Genomic DNA, 13429 nt, shown 5'->3' with positions numbered 1-13429 from the left:
GCTGTAGCCCATCTCCCAGCACTGCCACTACCTGCTCCGCCTCGCCTGCCCAGAGTGCAGCCGCCCAAAAGAGGCAGACCCAGCCCTGAGTCCACGGGAGCAGCCTGCCCTTATCCCTTGCACAGATCCAGGGGGGGACATGACCCCCATACCTTCCCCAGGGGTACGCACAGCAGCGGAAGCTGCCTCCTGTCCTAGTCCCCTGGATGAGCCGGCTTCATCCCATGCCACACTGGGCAGCACCTGCTCCTGCCCCCCCCACCCAGCTGGGCAGTGCCTGGCCCTGCCCCAGCTCCAGCCCCAATCCCTGCCTCAACAAAGGGGCCTTGGTCTGCCCCCCCATGCTCCTTCCATCCCCTATGCCTCTTCCCTCCCCACAGACTTACCGGCTGGATGCTACTCTCCAAGCTGCCAGGCTGCATATCGGCAATCAGACTGGTATCAGCCGATATGGCTGGTTAACAATCGGCCATCGGTATCAGCCCAAAAACCCTTTACTGGTGCACCCCTAGTCATAGTAAATGTTTGAATTTTTAGTTTATGATTTGTTTCTTTTTTCTGGTTTCAAGATGGCAACACCCTCCAAAAAGAGTACCTCCAGAGCAAAGGGAAGGACTTCTGATGGCAAAGGTCAGGGGGTTAAGGGGTGGGACTTCTAGTCCCAAGATGATGACTAGGAGGCAGGGCACCCATTAAGGGGTGGGGCTACCCTTGCAGTCCTCAACAGCTCACCAAAACTCATTAAGTGGCCCTCCAGCCAATATAATTACCTGCCCCTGCTCTGAAGGGACAGGAAAGGGGCTGTTACCAGCTCAGCCCAGCATTGTTGAACAGGGATGCATGGCCCTCCCCATGAAGCCCCCCAATCTCCATCCTAGAATCACCCCTCAGCCTGATGCTGCAGTCACAAAGGTGTGGCTGCCCCCCTCTGCCCCCCCCCACACACTGCGGGGAAGGTGTGGCTGTCCCCGGGGCTGCAGGGGAAGGGGTTTCAGTTGGGAACTTGATGCTGGCTTCAAGGGGTAGCAGAATCCTCTAAGCCCTGACTGGAGTTGTTCCAGAGCATTGGTCCCGGGACTCAGATGGAACTGAGACGGGAGGGACAATCTGTGCTTTGATGCCCTGGGTTGGGAATGCAGGATGCAATGCTGATACCACCTTTTCTCCAGCACCTTGTGAGCCTCGCTGCTCCCCCACCTCTGTCCTGCCTGGGGCAAACCCCCACACTCCATCCTGGACAAAGCCAGGGGACCCTTAGGCCGCAGCAAGTGGGGGCATCCTCACAGAGCTGGATCCTGACTGGGCTGCAGGGACAGCATGCCTACATTCGCTGGCTGCCTGAAGATGGCAGGTGCCTATGGCTGACAGATGATGTAGCAGCAGGGGAAAACTGGGCAGCCAGTCAGAGGTGGCCCAGACACTTGGCCTTGCTCAGCAGTGTCTGACAGACTGGGGAGACTGCTGGGAGGCAAACATAAATGCTGCCAACCTGCTGGTCTTGGCGAGTGCGCGCAGCCAGCATTTCCCACCCACCCCCCCCCCCCCCCCAAAAGGGCAAACGCATGTTCTGTTCCCTCCCAATCTAACCTAGGGCACTTAGAGTAAACAGCATAACTTAGATGGATTCCAGCTAAGTTTTTTGAATGTCTGTACCAAGCCAAGAGTCTGAGGAAGAGGGTGAAACTCTTGCAGTCGGCACCTACATTTTGTTACAAGTGAGACAAGTGTATGGCCAAAAGGATGTCTTTCTTACAAGAAACAATTTTTGAACAATGTTTACGTCCTGATTAATAAACATCTTTGTTTCAGACAGAATCATTTGCATATTGCTTTGTCTACAAAACAGTTTTGCTTGTTTCTTAAAGATCAATTATACCCTACTTTGTGGCAGGGAATTTGTGTGACAACTTTTAGTGCAAAGTAGACCAAACCCCATAATTAACCCAGCAAAGAAAGGTTTTTAACTAAAATAAGATAGAACTTCAACAACAACAAAACATGCTTAAAAAAGGATGAAAAATTAGCAAAAGTGAAATAGACTTGGTGGCCTGAGGGCTGTTTCACAGGCTACAGGATAGAATTAGGAAAAAAGGAGAGTGTTCTGGGTCAGGGAATAATTTAAAGGAACCTGATAAAAAACAATGAAATAATAAGTTTTGCTTTCATAGTGCTGGTAAACTTGTACTAATTTTGGTATCTTATATTGTGTCCTTTAATATCATTTCAAAATTTCACGTCAAGGGCAGGTAACTAGAAGAACTAACTTGGGACTATTTAAGGCATTAAATGATGTAGTTGGGCCTCTTCACTTTCTAGTACAAAATGCTTGCAACTATATAACCTCTATATATGAATCAAACAGTGGTGATTGTCCCCATGGGTGAACAGTATCTCAGCAAAAGATTTGGGGCCTAGTAGAACACCATTATATATTGGGGGCTTGATGGCTAACCAGGAGCTTCCATGAAAATCACAGGGAAGTAACCTGGAAGGAAGGCAAATCCCACATCTCATTCTTTCTCCTTCCCAGGAATCTGTAAATGGATTTATGCAGTTCACACCTCACTGAAGAATGGCTCACTGGTAGTATCTTTTAAATATGCTATGGCTTAGCCATTGGTTAAGAAATCATTCTTGACATTGAAACCTTACCAACTTTTGCCAGTTGACTAATATAATAACCATAATAATTAGAATAATACATCTTTCTAAAGAAAGTTAACTGGAAACAAGGTGATGAGCCAATTCCAGCAGCATTTGTCATTCTCTAATTCTAAGAATGTCAGTTAGGATTCAAATATGGATATAGCATAGAAATGTTATTTGTCTCAGTTGTTAATGATCTCTTCTGACCAGTGAACAAAGATCAGATGCATTTGATAATACACCTAGAACTAGCATGAGTAGAAAGAATGTCTTTGAAAGCAGTAGTGTTAATTCTATCCGCAGAGCCAAAAGGGTGGTTAGATAGCTGATTCTTCTCATTTGCCAAGCCTTTTTCTTACATTGTCACACAGGGCTTAATCTTGTCACCTTCCTGTTTAAAGTTTATGAGAATGTGCTAAGTAGCTCCTGATGCAGAGTGAATACTGTATATCAGGGGTGGGCAAAATGTGACCCACCAGGAATAATTGCCTGCCCCTGGTCTATATATACATAAGTATTTAGTATAATATTTGTTTGTCCAACATGAAGCAATTTCCTTAAATTTCCAAAGCCGAACAGAGATAAGAATCTGGGATAGAACCAGCTGGCTTAAGATTTAAATAATAAAATAAATAATGCTATTTTCCAGGAGATTCATTTTAAGAAACTGAGGTAGTTTACTGAGCACTCTGTGATTAGAAGGAACTGGCTCAGATATTACCAAAGTGGGCATTCCAGGATTCAGGCCAACATTTTTAAATTAGGTTGTCTAAAGTTAGACGTCAAATTCCGTATCTAGTTTTCATTAACTTCAACAGGATTTGGTAGCGCTCAGACCCCCAGGCCACTCAAGTGTAGAAATATGAAATTAAGTTTAAGTTTAGTCATTTTATTTTGTACAATTTGTCCCTAAACTCTGGGGCCCAGGTTTTCAAAAGAAAGACTCTGAAACGGAGTAACCCAGGAAATTGTTTTACAAAAGGGCTGAATATTTGGCTGCTTCCACTGATAATTTTAAGTTTCCATATGTTTTTAGCCTGGATTTCCAGTTCAGCTAGTAGCAGAAATGCCTTTTGTACTTTTGGATGGCCAAAAGACATCATGCTTTTGTTTTGTTGGTCATTTGTGGTTCTATCATTTCCTAGATAAGTTACTGAAATATTGTCTACCTGGAAATGACTGTGAAAGCTGTATGGAAGACTCAGCTAATGCAAAAAGCAATTGTGCACCTTCTGAACAAGGTGAACTGCTGACAGAATATTACATCCATCTTTATAATAGGCATTGATCAATTTTCAGGTGAATTTAAGGTATTCTGTACTATTTTCACATAATGAAATAACTTGGAGCCCTGCTATTCAGGCGCTACACACACAGTTTCTGGCCCATGTAAGTAAAGTAAGTCCAGCACCTCTGTAAGACGAGACAGAGTACTAGAGAAGTAGGGTACCAGAAGTATTTGCCTTCTGTCTTCTAGGATGGAGGACTGAATCCAGACATCTGAAGAATGCTGAGAACCAAGGCTAGTAGAAGTTTGGCATACTGAGGGACCCTAACTAGTAGTTGGGGTTGCCTAATGACTATCTAGGCTAGAGCCAGTGGGGCAGAAGAGGGGTAATTCCCATTGAAGGATTAATAATAATAGAGAAGTGACAACTCCCAGGTAAGAATTTTTGTGGACCAACTGCAGGGTTGGAATAGACTTAGATAAGCTTTTGAATGAAGCACAGGTTTGTGAAATAGGAGAAGAGAGGCATTTGTAGGAGCAGCTAACAGACAATAAAGCTGCAGAACACAGGGCAGCTTGATTAGTGGAAGATCACAATCTTTAAAAAGGGGAGGGTCATTAACATCTGTGGAGTGAAAAGAGCTTATCCTTAATTCAGTAGGTTATAATGAGCTATAATGTCAACATCTGTGTTCAGTACTGTCCAGTTGCACAAATCATGCACTTCATCCTCACCCACAACTTTATCTTCAATAACCAGTAATTCCTTTAAACCACGGACACAGATATGGGTACAAAGATGGCCCCTCAATATGCTAAACCTTCAAGAGCTGCCTGGAGGAGAATTTTTTAGAATATTGCCCCACCAAACCTGAGTCATACTGATATTATATAGATTATAACATCAATATCTGGAACAAACACTGAGACTCACTTATTGCCTTCCATCACAGATTTAACAACCATCACATCTCAAACAAATTCTCTCTGGAATACTCTTACACTAACACTAACTCTCTGGATAACACAATCCACAACTGGAATGACACCCCACAAACCACTATAGCACAAAAAAACCCACAGACCACCATATTTAAATCCACAAAACCAGCAACCATCCCAAACACATCAAAAAGCTGTAATCTACAGTCAGGTCCTCAAACACTACCAAAAAATGCTCTAAGAATACTTGCAATACCTTGCCACCCTGAAATTTGCCTTTATACAAGGACACTCCAGCAGAGATATATCTCTTTGTAAGAGGTGCCAAATACCTGGCACTGATCTGCTACTATATAAGAGGAACCCCCATGATTGTAAATCTCTAGTGGTTACCTACCATCCTACACTTGAACCAATAAAAAGTATCATCAAACAATTAAAGCTTATGCTCAAAAAATATCAGCCCTTGAGAGAAATATTGCTAGCCCCACCATTCCTGGCTTTCAAACAACTCCTTAACCTAGCTTTGCCCATGTCATCAGAAGAAGCAAACTCCTCACTGATCAACATACACTGAATGGGATTCAGCCTGTCCCATTATGAACCTTTCAACACAGCTAAAATAATCAACATCTCCCACAATAAACCCATCAGAATCCACAGATCCTATAAGACTATCCTAGCATGGGTATATCTGGGTATATAGTATATTTCATCCAGTGCATCAAATGCACTCATGGAAACTATGTGGGTAAAACTAAACTAAAACTATGCACTAGGCTATATGATCACAGAGAAAAGACGGAGACACATTAACCAGTAGGAGAACAGTTGTCACACAAAAACCCCCCCACTCAATTTCTGACCTCATTATCCTTGTATTCAAGGGGTATTTACAAAACACCTTGAAAAGGTAGGAACAAAAATTCATAAGCTACAAACCAAGGACTGGACACGTATACTGGCTCCATAATTCATTATCATTTACCTGATTTCTGATAATCTCTTTTCAATCCACAGGTATTTATGACCTTGTCCCTTCTTAATGGTCTTAATCGCCCACTGAGCAAGCTATCCTTTCTTCTACAATTTTCATTTTTGTTAGCTATTCCTGGGAATGTCTCTCTTCTCTCATTTTACAACCCTGAAGACTATTTGGACCTAGCAGTGCCTGCTTCTTTTTCAGACCACAAGAAAAATGCACAGAATTGTCTAAATCTAACTCAACCATGAAGTGAGTCCAATAAAAGATACCGCTCACAATTTTTTTTGCCTCTTACATATTTCCTGGGCTACCATGGTTCTAACATGGCTCCAAAAACTCTCAGGTGGACAGCATGGGAAATTTCTGCTGGAAAGAACACGAAAGGGGTGGAATGATGAAGTATTCTGGAACTGGATGCCTACATTGAAATATTGTGTTTGGGATTTTTAAAGCCCATGTGCACAGTGGGACAATACAGTTTGTGTTATGGAACTTTTGTGTTTCAGTTTACTGATCATGAAAATAAATAGGAGTGATTCCTGCCACAGATAGGAGTGACTCTAGTGACAAAATACACTAAGGTAGAGTTCTTCACTGGCTGACAATGGAAAAGCAGGGCTAGCTTACCACTACACCATCTGCATCTGTCTGAACACTTAAGCTAAAAAGTCAAGAGGTGCTAGGGGAATGCTACCTTCATAAAATGCTGTATTTGTCCACTCAATTCTATAATCACAAGCCTGGGTGGTAGAAATGTTGTGAAGCATTTTAGCTTTTCACTAGGGTTCTGTGTTAGAGAAATAGAAACCATATTCAAGTTTCTACAAATACAAAATGATGATAATTCATAAAGATTATTGTCCCAAAACTTATGCTAAGCTTTACTTTGGTTGGTTTCATTAAGCTGCGACTTGTTTGCTCCGAAACAAAATAATATCAAGGTTTTAAGTCATAACTGCTGTTTGTAAAAGTTATATAAGCTTTATGAAACTTTAAAAAAAATATATGTGTTTTGCCTATTTTACACAAAGAGTGTATGTGGTGTGTATACACACACATACTCTAGAGGACGTACTATCTTATGCCAATTTGAAAAAAAGCTGTGAGAATATGTTTTCATAAATTAAATTTGCTAAGCCAATTATTACAGTTTGTAATTTTTTCATGCAAAGATATCACCTGATTACAAAAGAAATGGGAAGTCATTTAAGTTTGATTATAAAATACATATAGTTAAATTTGTATATCTACCTCTTCATATACACACACATCTATATATCTGTATGTTGCACATACTAATACGTTGTGATATCTTCAGGTCATAAAACTATGGAATCATATGATAAACTGCAGAACCAATAAGTTACAGTGTATTTATCTGTTGTCCTAATACCTTTGTGCAGTAATTAGGCATATTACTGGAGTAGAACTGTAGTTCCAATATCTCATAGTCCTATTGACTGAACTAGGAATAAGTATTTTATATTACTGAAAAAAGGGGAAAAAAAACAGCTTTCCCTTGCAATGCAGAACACTTCTTGTTAGATCATGAGACACGGGACTTAAAATTGTAACATTTTGTATGCAGAAAATCTATTTGAGACATTACATTTTTAGCTATCTCTTCCTCTGAACCATATTCATTCACACTGCTGGTAACTAAAGAAAAACTAGTTTTACAGGAAAAGTTATATATGGAAGCCAGGTCCTATGGATTTTTTTAAAATCTCTAAAGAATTTCTATAATACTTTTTTTTCCTCTGAGATATGTACGTATACAGAATAAATGATTTTGTGGTAATTAACAGTAATCTGCAATGGCTCAAATAATTTAAATTTTCAATATTTTAGAACAATGTAACTATCCCAGCTTCATGCTAATAAAACCTTTAAAATGCAGTACATAATCAAATACACATTCTGGGTATGTTCATGTGCACATAGAATAAATAATTAAAGACAATACATACAGCTTACGAACCATTGCATGACACTGAATCTTATTAAGGGGACCATTCAAATACAGGAGAAACAAGAGAAAATTTCCTCTGAATGCTCATTGATTTAATTTTCTCTCTTCTCTTCTTCCTCAAGAAATAACTTAATAAATTATAGATTTAAAAGTACTTAGCCCCATTAATTCATTCTCCTTAGAGAACATTGTTTTTCCCAGTTTTAAATTTTCTTGGAAAATGTGATGCAATACAGGGATGATGTTAGATCATTATATATATCATATGTGATTACCTTAGTTACACAAAACATAATAGTTGAAGAGAAGCCATGTAAAATTTATGCAAAAAGACGCTAAAAATGGATAGTTGGAACACCTGAAAATACCAACAAAATTCTTGTAATTTTCAAGTTTTTTATGTAGACTTTAGATGACTATCAAATGATATCCATAACAGATTTTTTTGATGCACAAAGGTGAAGAAATTTATTGGCATAATTTTCCTAAATTGTAATGTATCTTAAGGATCTATGGATAGGCCCATATTTTAAATTTAAAATGGACTGACCATTTAAAATGAGTGTTCCCTGATATAAAAAGACAAATATATGGATACATCATATAGCTGATTTAAATTTATAAAGTATTGTGTATAAACCCTACTGAGAATAATAAATAGATAAACTATAAAGCAAAAAAGATCAGTAAATTCTTGAAGAATAAAACCTCTGACATTCTCTTAAGATACATTTAATGTTGATTCTTTACATGTTAAATCTTTAAGGCTTCTCAAAAAAGCAGTTAATTCTAAGCAGCTGACGTGCCTCTGTTTTCTCAACAAAAAACTCACTTGTTTGATGCGGTCTGGATTAACAGTGGTCTGGGGCTGCAGAATGCTGACTGGCTCAGTCTTGGCCACATTTTGAGGCATTTCTCGAATCTTTTCAGCAATGAAACCATGTACTGCATTCAGCGCTTCAACTGTTCCCTGGATCAAACACACCCGCTCTGTAGTACCTGTAAAGAGAGAACCTTTATTGCAAACAAGTCTTAATATTAGATGCTTGGCCATGGATTTGTCAATATCTCAAATAATCGTTTGAATTGTGACTGAACATAGACACCTAATTATTAAAAGGCAACATTAAAAGGTAAATGTAGTAACAGTTGGGTAAGTGTACAAATAGGAAGAAATTTCCAAAGTTTAAAAACAATTTTAAATTAATATCATGTGAAATTGTTTTGGGTAACTTCTGTTGATATAGATCTTACGTTTATCTGTGTAAACTTTTAGCCCAAATTAACTAGCTATTTGCTCAAAAGTGGCTAAGGCATATTAATAACTACCCCGAAAATAAATAAAATATGATACATATTTGATGTATCCCATATTATGAATGGGAAAAAAAAAGAAAAGAAACAATGTTGTAATCCTAATTAGAAATAAAAGCAAACTTCTGAACATTATTCAGAAACTATTTAAGATTCTAGCTTGATTTAGGATTATGCTAAAATGTTAAATAATGTTTAAGACAAGCATTAGAGTAGCTCTATCCAATAATATAGATCAACATGTAGCATATTTCTGTGACCAGTGCCCTAAACTGGAAATATACCAGTTTAGTACCTAGAGTTTGAAACCGTTTTCAAGCTATAGGTTACAGTTTATGTGGAATTATTTTCAAGGCAATTTTCTTTCCTGGTCTTGAGAATCCAGCCTGTCTTCCAGTCCATTTATGTCTTATTAACACCTCAATAACACCTACAACAAATATTTACTGAACACACAAAAAGTATCATTTAGAATCTAGATAAAGTAGTTTCAGTTGTCCTTTAACAAGATTTAGTACCTGGATACAATGAAAATCAGCACCATACAACTGGCCAGCTCTCTGTAGATGGCAGTTTCAGTACCTCTGGTTTATGTTTACGGCTTATACTGAATCCTCCATACTCCTGTTCCCCAAATAAGTGAGAATGCCAGAGAAAATATACTGATGGATATTTAACCCACCTGACAAATTAAATATGTATTCTGTATGTCAGAGTATCAGGTCTTCAGGGAGAAATCACAACCATTTCTGAACTACAGAGAGAATGATTCCCTTAAGCAGAACAGCCCTCAAGCCATTCTTCACCTTGAGTTAGCACATGGGTTCTCCTCAGCCTGCTAGGTCTAGTACCATCCACCACTGATTCCCAGGCATACTGTGCCTATGAACAGCAATTTGTCCCTTCTCTCCAGTCTCTTGCTATACGAAAGTCCTCTTTCCTACCACTTCCAGTTTCTGCCTCTTCTTCTTCCTAGCATCACAATAATTCAACTTCATCTTTGACTTCACATTCTTGGTGTATGACCTGCTGAATCCTCAAACCAAGACAAAAGCTATATTTTCATTATGTATGGGTATAATGCTCAGCAGAATTAGGTCTGATCCATAATTAAAGATTGTAGGCATGACTATAAAACCAATGGCTTCAATGATGATTAAGGTATCAACATTTTCCAGAAAGAGTCTTTCAAGTCTAAACTTCCAAGAATTACTATTTTGGGGTCCAATTTCTTGATTGGATCCATCAATAGGCTGCTAAACATACACACATGAAGTTTTCACTTCCCCCAGAAGAAAGACTTCATTTAATACTTCATTTCTGAGAAAAAAAAAGTTTTGATGGCTATATTCTTCTCAGCTGATGGCTTTGTCTGACTTAACTTTAGAGAAGGACTTGGCAATGTATGGCCCACAGGCTAGATCTGGCCTGCAGAGCTGGGGTTTTGTCAGCATTCAGGGATGGGGTGGGGGGTTAGCAGCAGGATGCTTTGCTGGGTCATACTGCAGCAGGGAAAAGCAGTGGCAGCTGAGTCCTAGAACCAATCCACTTTGGACTGAACTGGGTTATTCCAGCCTGCTGCCAGAAAAGATTGCTAACTGTCACCTTAGAGCATAACTAAATATCTGGTCTTTTCTTGTATAGTTAGTAACTTTCTAAATGCATTCTCAATCTATTTTTGCGATATAAATAATAGTATCATTCACCTGCCCTACACTGCATAATAAACCATACACGGCCCCACACTGCATGTTACCCTGTCATTCAAAAAGGCTCCATCAAATTCACTCCATTTTTTGAAACAAGCAAATGGGAGTCTACTGAGGTTTAAATAAAGGAGAAAAGAAATTGTTTGCTATTTTAACGACTTTCAGTTGAAAAAGTTAGGCTATGTAACTGATCAAATCAACTGCTTTGAATCTGTAACTTTCAAAATGCAACAGTTCAGGCTCTCAGAAATTCAAACATGCTCAAATTAATAATTTCTATTTCTTTTCTTCGAAAATACTTAATTTGGAACAGAATGAGAGGGCTAGACATGTCCCATTAAAATGAAAATTTGATTACAAATTCAGCTGTCTACTTTATAAAAACAAGCCAACACTACAGTTTAGAGGAATCCCAAATATACATGACAAAACATATTCTATCATGTTTACAAATATTTTTGAAATAAGGACAAATCACATTGACCTATATTATCATTTTATAATTTGTTTGGAGTCATGTGCAATGTGCACCTCTAAGCAGAGCAGAAAGAGACCTAATCTATATCTTTGGCTCTGCCCTTACCAAAGGAGGGAGCATAACAAACCTACAAAAGCTATTCTTTCAGCCACACAATGAAACAGAAGTCTATAAAGTAGGTACCTTATCCACTGCATGAGCACATTGCCCCTTCTTAGTAAATGTATCTTATTTAATTTCTTATGGTCTCTAAAGATGAAACATTAACCAGCATAAAATGCAAATGGTTTTAAAAAACAGATCAGTCAACACCTGCATTAAGCACCGTTTGCCCCACAGCAATGAATTACATCACACTGATCATCCCTCTACTGAAGTATTTGCTTAAATTAAGACTAAAACAGGTGAATCAGTGTGTGGTTTTTTTTTTTAAAAAGCCCATCCTATCCAAACCCTTTAATTTCATATTATAATGCATTTTAACAGCACTTTTGGCAACAAGTTATATGGCTGTAAAAACAAAGCATACATATTTCAGAAACATCAGATACAATGATGTGTTCAGTATTATGATGTTCTTTTTTTCACTATAATACTGTCAAAATAAAATTAAAAGACAATGAAAACAAAAGCCAATCTCCCATCAACTTGCAGGATGGAACTTTTACATAGTATTTCAACAGAAAGCAATATAATTTCAGAGGCATCAGGCTGGAAGCTCAACCACTGAATTACAGCGTAATTTGGTCTATGGTTGCTTTCTCATGCTTTTCTTTTTTTTCCCCCTAGCTAGATTTTTTTCTCCTTTCATGTACAACTCCTGTGGTTTTTGTGTAAAGCGATCCAGCTCTAACCAAGTGCTCTGGGGAGTCTTTACACGGCAGTATTAATTGTCTACTAAATGATGAGAAGTATGTGGATTGATCAATGTAGCTAATGCAAGTGTTCTCTAGCTCAGCAGACAACACATTTATACAAAACAGAGATCAGGTTGCATTCAAGCTACTGGAGCCTGATAGGGAGAGCACTTACAGGGATGGCTACTGTCAAAACAGTGGTAAGGAAAGCAGTCAAAGCTAAATAGATATTTCATTAGACTTGGCACTGAGTGACCAAAAAGTATCCTGCAATCTGTGCTGTTTTAGAAGCTGCAATTTAATATAATACACATCGTGTCATACAACAGACCAACTCTCCTTCATTTCAGCATGTATAAAGCAGAAAGTAGTAAATGGAAATCACTGTATCATGAAGAAATACAATTGTGCAAAAATAAATTTCAGTGTATGAGACAGTTTTGAAATGGTTCACAATAGTAGTACATTTTCTTTGAGGATTAAATTTTGTGACTTCCATTGGAAGCTGCTAGAAAAAAGAGGAGGAGGGAGTGTGGGAAAATTGTACATTTACTGTTGGGAATTGCTTTAATCCCTTGAAGAGATGCTGTCATATTCTTCCCCACAACTCTAATGGCTTTTCACTCAGATAACACAGTACAATAATTTACAGGAGAGAGTCACGCAAAGGGAAAACTGTCAGCTATATGATCAACCTGTGTAACAAAAATGGGCCTATGAATCACCAAAGTTGGTGAGATTTCTGTCATTTGAAAAGCTTTTAGTTTCCATTAGCGTCTAAAGGAAACTGCCAGATTATTTACCATTTCCAGTTGTTTAACGGTTGAATCTACTTCCTTTTGCAAACTGTTACTAACAAAAATGCAGGCATTTACATACATATACTTAATTTATTCATTTAATATAATTTGAAGAAACATCTTTGAAGCAAAATACTAATTTTAAAATGGTTGTGGAGAAAATTTTGAATAAGTAATGTATCTTCAATATTTACACATAGGCACACACAAATATTCACTAGGGTATCATTTATTTTTTTTTTTTTCAGTATTGTATGTCCTGTCATAGTTAATTATCTAAGATGCATTTTATTCTGCACATTAGTGGAAAAAGATCTATATATTCCAGATTGCAACAATTTGGCCACACAAAATGAAAGAACTGCATTTGCATTTCAGAAACTTTTTGAAGTGGTAACTCTTAAAATACACTCTTCTCTAATGAACATTATCATTATTATAGACTAACTAAATAGGAGATGTATAGCATAACCAGCTCTCATTATCAGTATGCCAACT

The 13429-nt window shown here is 38.3% G+C and overlaps 1 protein-coding gene across 1 annotated transcript in view; it reads right to left on the bottom strand.

Moving 5' to 3' along the window:
- Positions 1 to 13429, bottom strand: part of NOVA1 (NOVA alternative splicing regulator 1) — a 221073-nt gene that overhangs the window by 56525 nt on the left and 151119 nt on the right. The window contains exon 2 of the mRNA XM_025203078.1: positions 8606 to 8772. Coding sequence (XP_025058863.1) covers positions 8606 to 8772 — 167 coding nt within the window. The remainder of the gene's footprint in view (positions 1 to 8605; positions 8773 to 13429) is intronic.

The sequence above is a fragment of the Alligator sinensis genome, unplaced genomic scaffold (genome assembly GCF_000455745.1).
Source record: "Alligator sinensis unplaced genomic scaffold, ASM45574v1 scaffold83_1, whole genome shotgun sequence".
In the NCBI taxonomy this organism is placed as follows: Eukaryota; Metazoa; Chordata; order Crocodylia; family Alligatoridae; genus Alligator; species Alligator sinensis.
Note: the sequence above shows the minus strand (reverse complement) of the source record. Positions and strands in the feature narration are given on the sequence as shown.